At 36.9% G+C, this 8,543-nt stretch overlaps 2 protein-coding genes across 2 annotated transcripts; both read left to right on the top strand.

Annotated features, from left to right (window-relative positions):
• The first annotated feature begins 2,163 nt into the window (after window positions 1-2,163).
• On the top strand, window positions 2,164-3,529 carry ABI4 (Integrase-type DNA-binding superfamily protein). The gene has a single exon (XM_059599943.2). The coding sequence runs from the start codon at window positions 2,338-2,340 to the stop codon at window positions 3,256-3,258; it is 921 nt and encodes a 306-aa protein (XP_059455926.2). The 5' UTR covers window positions 2,164-2,337; the 3' UTR covers window positions 3,259-3,529.
• Window positions 3,530-6,830: 3,301 nt separating this feature from the next.
• Window positions 6,831-7,705, top strand: LOC132188302 (RING/U-box superfamily protein). The gene has a single exon (XM_059602726.2). The coding sequence runs from the start codon at window positions 7,089-7,091 to the stop codon at window positions 7,581-7,583; it is 495 nt and encodes a 164-aa protein (XP_059458709.2). The 5' UTR covers window positions 6,831-7,088; the 3' UTR covers window positions 7,584-7,705.
• The last annotated feature ends 838 nt before the right edge of the window (window positions 7,706-8,543 follow it).

The following is an 8,543-nucleotide window of genomic DNA, read 5'->3' as shown; positions in this document are numbered from 1 at the left end:
TAATTTTCTGAGATGAGGTCTTTTTTAAGTCCATGGTCATGAATGAAAAAAAGAAAGAAAGAGAAAAAAAAAAAGAAAAAAAGATGCCATTATATGGACAGTACTCGGCTGCAATTGAGAGAAGGAAGACTTTTCTTCTTCTTTTTGGTTTGCTGGGCCCTTCTCTGCCTGCATAATCCATTCGACTAGCTAGCAAGGGAAACAGACCTGCATACGCATCTTGGTATTGGCTGTGGAGGCAAAAACGATCACCAACCCAATAAAAAAAGAGTGGTAATTAAATTTAAAATACAATAAAACTAATATGGCAAACATCCATATCCCCTCCTTAACATATTACTTAATTCAGATGAAGTTGGCAGGCAGTTGCTTCAACGTGCTGGCAACATGTGCTATATAGTATATATCCAACGTGTTCTATCCTAGGCATTTTGGAAGGCAAAGGCCAGCTTTAAAATGAACTTAATTTTGTGACATTAACACTTGTATTCAAATAAAAAGTTCATTATAGTTATTTATCATAATTTATGAGGTAATTAATTTATGTGTGAATCTAATTGTTTAAACTATTAAGTAATTTATGGGACGAGAATTGAGATGGAACATATGGTATATATAAATTAATTTTAACAAATTAATAATCTCACCACTTGAACTATATATTAAGTAATTTATTAATTTTAACACTAATAATTTTGATTACACTGATAGCTAACATAGAGCATATAGGCTTCCCGTAGTATCTTATTTTCGCATGGGAACCAGTCTTTTCGTCTGCTTATATTTGATAAACGTCCTAATTTTAGTTATTACACTTTTGTAGAATGATATGGGCATGACCACTTTAGGTTGGAATTTCTTACTATTAGACTATTGGAATTTTACAGAAATTCGAGCAATTTAAAATAAGAATTTGCAGGGTCCATCTATCTCAGATAGGTGAATCTTATGTTGTAAGCTGTTTGGAACGAATAGCGTAACTCTCTTTTCTTAAACTGTCCGAATTTTATAAAATTTGAGCAGTACTTTAGTAACAAGGAATCATATGGTCCTAACCACCTTACACTTTACTTAAATGTTAATATGGAATAAACTACTACTATTAAACGTACAACAAAAAACATGGTAAGATTTTTACATAAATATCGTAGACATTGATTTTTTTTCAAAACTATCATGTCCAATATTTCTATATCGAGTAATGTTAAAAACTATATTTTTATCCCACAACAATAGCTTGATAGTTCCAACTAACCTTTAAAATTGGTTAATATTGTCATGTAAACATTGTAAGATAGTTATAAGACAAAAATGTAATTTATAGCAATACTTCTTTACATCCGAATCATCCGATTGAGTTAGCTTAGTCGTATTAATAAGAAACTTTTGTCACCAATTACTATTTAGTGGTTTTATTCTAATTTATAAATCCTCGTAGTCATTAATTTGAAGAAAAAAAAAAATGGAACCTTCTTGTTTATCCTTATTGAGTAATGATATGGACTATCTTTTTATCCCATTTTTATCTTCCTAAAGCTGATGCGGTTTTCAAAATCACCATTGAATCAAAATTTAAGTATGGTTCATCTAAAATTTAATGGTGATTTTAAAAACTACATTAACTTTAAGAAGATAAAAAGATAGTCACTAACATTACTATCCCTATATATTCCAAAGCTTAAGTTGTCAAATTTGTGTACCAAATCTTGTAACCTTTATTGATCTTGTTTTTTGGTAAAAAGTTTCAATGATACTCGTGAGTAAAAATATTATATTCTTTAAAAAAGTAAAAATAGTAGATAACTTGGTGTACATATAAATAATTATTGTAAGCCCACTCTGTCATCACACTACATATATGGTAATAATCATACGGTCACAAATCTATCCCGCGACAAGCATCCAATTAATTAAAACTGCAATTTTGTGAAGTGGGAATCTAGGATATATACACAAAAGGTTGGCCAATGTTCAAAAGCGAGAGAGAAATCTAGCTAGGTCTCTAAAAGTAAAAATTTCAGTAATAACTAGCTAGGGTTTTTCCAAAAACGAAACATTAAATATCTGATTGAAGATGGAAGGAAAAAATAGAAAAGTAAACCAGTTATAATGATTCCAAATTCCCAAAAACCAGATGCACGAGTCCTTTCGTTCCTTCGCTGCTCTGCAATCGTCTCTCTCTCTCTCTGTGTCAAAAATATAAATACGCAAAAGACAGCACCGCCCTCATCCACCATTTATAGAGATGACATTCAAAACAAAGCTCCAGAGTCCTCTATTCCGACTAGTCAAGAACACTGAACGAGGCGGTTTCCATCTTTAAAGCTCCCTCACCCTATGGACGACAGTCATCACCCTCCCCAAGAGACCCACCCACCCATCCCTTCCTTCTCTTCCATCACAGACAAGATCACAGACACCGACGCGGCCGCCACCACCGCCACCGCCGATAACTGCTCAAGCAGTAGAAAATGCAAGGGCAAAGGAGGCCCCGACAACAGCAAGTTCAGGTACCGTGGAGTCCGACAGCGGAGTTGGGGGAAATGGGTTGCCGAGATCCGAGAGCCACGCAAGCGTACACGCAAGTGGCTCGGCACTTTCACCACCGCCGAGGACGCCGCTCGCGCCTATGACCGCGCCGCCATCATCCTCTACGGCTCAAGGGCTCAGCTCAATCTCCAGCCCTCTGGAGGTTCCTCGCCCCACTCCTCCTCCTCCACACGTGGCACCTCCTCCTCGTCTTCAACTCAAACCCTACGCCCTCTTCTCCCTCGCCCCTCTGGCTTCAGCTTTACCTTCTCCTCCACGTCTTCCACCCTTCCAACCATGCCTTCTTCGGGTATTGTGCCTTACGGGATTTACCCTACCGTTAGTCCATCCGTACTGTGTCCTAACAACATGGTCCAAAATCCCCAACAAACGGTCCAACAGTATCAGTATCATCATCAGCCGTGTGATTGGACTACTGTTGCTGATGGAGTTGACCGAACCGCAACAACCTCGTACTCAAACCCTAATCACCATCAGGGTTACTTGTGCAACGATATAAGCTCGCTTGTGGGCTCAGTGGGTTCGAGCTTGTCTCTGTCTACATCGCCCCTGGCTGCACCGGTGGTTCCGGATCCGGTTGGGGCAGTACTCGGACCTGTATCTCCATCTATGTGGCCGTTGACGAGTGACGTGGATTATACACCGAGCCTTCTAGACTATTGCGATCCTGAGTATGGCGATCCTTTCTTGTTTGATTTTAAGTACTGATCGATTGAGGCTTGCATGTCGTATCGATAGGAAAACAAAGGCTCGGATTGCTCAATTTCTTTCAAGGTTTATTTATACACAGGCTTGCATGCAAGTTCTGGAGGAGTTTTTGATCGCAGGTGAGGGGCCGATTAATCATCTCAATGGTGTTTCTTGCTTGCAACGTTCTCTATAAGGATAGAAGAGATCTAAAGGTACGGTTGCTTGTATCAGTGAAGATATATAGGTATATATATATTTCATTTATGGAGTTCCCGATAGGAATTCTTCATATCATCGATCAAGGTTACTGCAGGGCTCTACTCGATCGGCATGCGCATGTACTTTGGCATTTAAAGAAAGCATATTTTGAAGGAAAATTCTATTTTTATTAATAGTCAATCTAATATTAGAAAAATATATATATATAATCCTTTTTTTCTTCTTATTTTTTTGGCTTGCATTTGGGTTTTTGATTTGTAGTTGCTCTTTGTTCTGATTGCTTGCTTTGAAATAACATTAATCAATTCTACGGCCCACCCAAAATCAATGTCTTTTTTGCCATTTATTTTGAGAGGGAATAGGAAAACAAAATGTTCTTTCTGTTCTATGGTAGGGCACGGTTTAACTTAATTTCATAATTTCTAAGAACTTCTAAGAAATTAAAATCCAGGCCTCGGTGTGGGATGTGGAATTCGATATACATCTACGTGCGACGAGTTCTACAAATGATTATTAGTTTGTAACGAAGTCTTATAAAAAAAAAAATTAACTATTCTTTGGTGATGGCTTTCTAATGGATTCTTCATATTTCCAAACTGCTTCACCTGAATTGGAAATGAGCTTTTTTATGATAAAGATTAGATTTTATGGATGGATTGATAAAAATATGCCAATTTGTTGTTGTACACTTGTATATGTTGTCGCAAGTACTATTGATTTTATTTAATTTTTTTTTTTCCCTACTATACTACATGATTTTTCAAAAGGGTGGAAAAGAGAAACATCTTTGGCTCTCAGAAACAACATGATTTCGAATAAACATCTTTCCCTACTATACTACATGATTCGAATTTATGAAGCAGTTTTCAGAAAAGAGAAGAGATGGCGAATAATATCTATAATTGGATTTTTAAAACAACATGATTTCCAATAAACACATTGCTTTGTTGCGCGGGTCTGATACGTTGAGGTTCTTGGATTGTTATTTTTTTTCATAATTAATCTTCCTTGTACTTCATAATGTTTGTCATCTATTCTAAATATTGTCGTGTCAATGACATATACATATTGTTTTGGATCATTGATAAAATAAAAATGTTTTTAATGATGATTGATCGTATATTTATCTCAGTTATCTTGTGTTGCATTCCATTTGAAGTCTCTTCTGCACGACTTCTATCTAAGCGCTAGCCCAGTATGATAACTAATTCCTTTAGATAAAATGGTGGCCAGAATGGCCATTCTTAGAGTTTGTTCTTGTCTTGTAAAAATTGCTTTTAAGGGGAAAACCCAAAATGAAATTTTTTCATGAGGCAAGTCCTTTGTATTTGGTAGTTTCTTTTGAACATATAATTACATCACCTAAACTGACAAATACTTAGCCGAATGTAATATTGCATTAGATTATCACTCAATAGTCTCAATTCATGTTTTAAAACATGAAGAAGCATGTGTGTTGTATTTCAACTAAGAATTTGTTGACTTTCTTAGTAATCAAAATCAGGTTGATTTAGATTTGTCTGGTTCCATGCATATTTGAAACTCTCTCATCTTTTTTCTTGTTTATGGTGAAGTAAGATTGTCATTTTGCTGATTATGATATATATGTCTGGCCACCGATTGGGTTCTTCAGCAATTTGGCTAGCTAGAATTGTGAGAGAATTCATATGAAATCTACTTGCTCAAATAGATGGTTGATCCCGTATGATCTCTCTCACAATTGTAGCCATTTGTTGCTCAAATTGATAGTGTACATCCCAATTATCCATGTCCCACTACCTATAATATTGTTTGTTGGACTGTATAAACTGTGTAACTTGTAATTAGTTTAGGGTTTTTTTCTTTCTGGAGGTATCAAAACTGTGATTTGCTGAATTGATTTGCTATTAATTAGTCATAGGGAGTTGAATGATTTGGACCGTTGCCTAGTTTTTATCATATAGGCTATTAGAGAGACATTTTTTATTTATTAATATATAGATATTGACACTTTTAGGGAGTATTTTAGATAGAATTAATTAATCACAGCTCGTTCTATGATAAATTTTTAATGCATGACTTAACATTTCAATACTAGAAGTGTATACGTCACTACATTGCTAAATTTCCCTTCGATAAGAAACTTAATTCATTACTTTCAATCTTTTCTAGGGTCCTTTTGTTTGTGCCACAAGTTCTGATCTCGTTCAAATTGCAAAAGGAACCATTATCGTCCAGCATAATGCACACGAACCATCAACTCTAATACAACTTGTTAAATGTAATACAACATGTTAAAGGGAGTAATCTATAGTATGTTTGAGACATCAATCAATTCAAAATTTTGAACGTATAGATATGGGTTAGCTACATTATATCAATTAGTCACTATTGAAACATTTTCAATTTAAGACTTTAATGTTTCCATAACACGTTCAGAAGTATTAATATATATAGTTTAAATGCAATCGTAACAATGAACCGTCCATTCAAAGTGTTTGAATCTTCAACCACTTCATGATATGTAAGTTATTGGGCACTCCTATTTTAAGTGATTTTTTTAGAAGTAGGTTGAGTTTAAAAGTCTTTTTCGGGATTTCACATAAAAAGAACCCATGTATATCATTTTTTTTTTTCTGTCATATTTAACGATTTTAATTAATGGAAGGGATTTTTTTTGCCCACAATTGGTAATTGAAAGAGGTGAAGTGTGATGTGATAGTTCGTGTGAATAATATGTAAATGAGTGATAGTTGAAGGAGTCGAAAAAAAATGGAGAGTTATTAATGTGAAGAACTCTAACAAATCATCTTGTTTTTACCTTGATTTACAATGAAAGATAGAAAAACGTTAGATTTAGATTTCATTTATTATGTTAGATATATCATATGGTGTATATAAGTGAAAACGTGTTACTTTGTTCTTACCTCAAAACAGGTATAAAGTGAGAACGATTCTCATTTTCTTCCCCTTTTTTCCTCTAGGAAAAAAGAAGAAGAGATATAACATGTGTTGCTTGCAAATTGGGCTCACACATTGGACCAATTCGGATTACTCTTTGGATTTCTATTCTCTAATTAAAATAATTTTTGACAAAAATTTTAAAATATTTGAGCCGAAGAATGAGAAAGGGAGATGTTGATGTACATCGTTATAAAATAGATATTAATTTCATTTAAAATAGAAAAAATATATATATTCAAAAAAGTATCTATTCAATCGGGGAATAGTATTGTTTCTTTAACCTCCCTTTTCTTTTTAAGATGGATAATCTTTAACTTTCAAAAAAAAAAAAAAAAAAAGAAGAAGAAGAAGACAGATAATCTATAAAAACAAAAAAGCACATCATTTCTATTGTTAGAAAAGGGTAGTCCAGTCACGCGCTGATTGTGGGAGTAGGCTGTTCAACCATTCCTGTCGGCTTGAATACATCCATCTATACAACTATACCCACAACTGTTTAATCTCTGAACTGTCACTCAACTAAAAATCTAACATCCCTCAAAAGCAGCCAGCTATTATTGTTCCTGCTGCCCTCAACAATGCGACAGTCACCGCTGCCGCCGTTAGATCAGCCGTGGTCTTCCACCTCCGCCAGCCCCTGACCACCGCCGATAACCTTAACCCACATACTCATTTGCTCGCTCGCAATGTCATCGTCTCCGCAGTACCCTCAGGCATTCGAATGGCACTTCACCGCTTTAGATGACCACAACTTCGAGATCCAAGGCCGCACGCTCTTCCTCGTCGTGGTCCTCTTTTCCGTCATCCTCCTCCTCACCCTCCTTTTTCTTTACGCGCGCTGGGTCTGCCGCTACCGACACTACTTCTCCCACGCGCAGCCGTCGCCTCCGCCGCCGCATCGGTCTCGTGGGCTCGACCCCTCGACAATCAAGAGGTTGCCCATAACCTTACACCGGCCATCGGAAGCTCCGAACTCGGGGGGACAGGCGGAGTGTTGTATATGCCTCGGCGTGTTCGAAGATGGGGACAAGGTCAAGGTTTTGCCGCTGTGTCGGCATTATTACCATTCCGAGTGCGTTGATAGGTGGCTGAGTGGTCACTCGAGTTGCCCGTTGTGTAGAGCCTCTGTCCTGGTTGACACTCCGGTTGGCTTGGCCATTCCGCAGATTGTTGTGGAATGAACCTCCAAAACTAGCTCTCTTGGTGGGTTAATTGTTTTGTGTAATTATATATTTTAAGCCAATTAAAGGTTTGTCAAGCATTAGTGTGCTATTGTTAATTATATTTGGCACTATTAACTTCTTCCTTCACCCAATTTGTGTTGGCTCTTTTACTAATAGCTTGTTCATATGCACATTCTATCAACTCTGCTTTTCTCCAATTCACCCTCGCTACCTTAGCCATCAAAGATGGTTTCACCGTCTCTATGGCATTTTTGGCTTTCTTGCAAGTCTCTGGCACCGGAGGCTTGACGTGCGAGATCACTGTATCATATTCATATTCTATCTATTTTTCTTCTCTTTTTCATCTTCACGAATCGGAACTGGTTCTGCTCTCTACTCTGGCTTAGCATTCTTGCATGGCTCCGACATCATAAGCTTGTCGTGGTGGCCTCTATATCAACATAAAGAACGGTAAAGATCTAAGTCATGCTTATGTGTTAGTACAATGTGTTACAGTCTGTTCAATGGGTCGTGAATTTTGAGTTAAATTGATTCCGGAGAAATGCTGCTTACGGTTAATTGGCAGGGTCATGTCACTTTGAGTGCCACCTGTTTGATAAATTTCCCTAAAGAATTTTGTCTATCGGTCTAAGACTTGGAAAATGAAGTCTTGATTTTTAAGCTGTGGCTAGAGAATATATTCACTACTACCAGCAGTAATGCTAGTTGAAGAGCGGTCCTCATCCGATTATTATAAGCGGGAGCATTGGTTATCCCATTGAAAAGCAAGCCAATTGCTCAGAAAGACAAGAAGATAGCAAGCCAATTGAAATTGATCAACGACTTTGAATTGGTGTGACCTTTGGGATTGGCGTCAGCATAATGAGTTTAATGAATCTCTTAAGACCACTCGGGATTATCCCTGAACATGAAGCTGAGGATGCAGGGGTAGGCTTGATGTTACAGGAGGACATCATC

The sequence above is a fragment of the Corylus avellana genome, chromosome 6 (genome assembly GCF_965113065.1).
Source record: "Corylus avellana chromosome 6, dhCorAvel1.hap1.2, whole genome shotgun sequence".
Classification (NCBI taxonomy): Eukaryota; Viridiplantae; Streptophyta; class Magnoliopsida; order Fagales; family Betulaceae; genus Corylus; species Corylus avellana.
This window is presented reverse-complemented; position numbering and strand designations above follow the sequence as displayed.

What these genes read in the sequence shown, in the direction of transcription:
- LOC132188302 (XM_059602726.2), top strand. Translation starts at nt 7,089, where the DNA reads ATGTCATCGTCTCCGCAGTACCCTCAGGCATTCGAATGGCACTTCACC.
- ABI4 (XM_059599943.2), top strand. Translation starts at nt 2,338, where the DNA reads ATGGACGACAGTCATCACCCTCCCCAAGAGACCCACCCACCCATCCCT.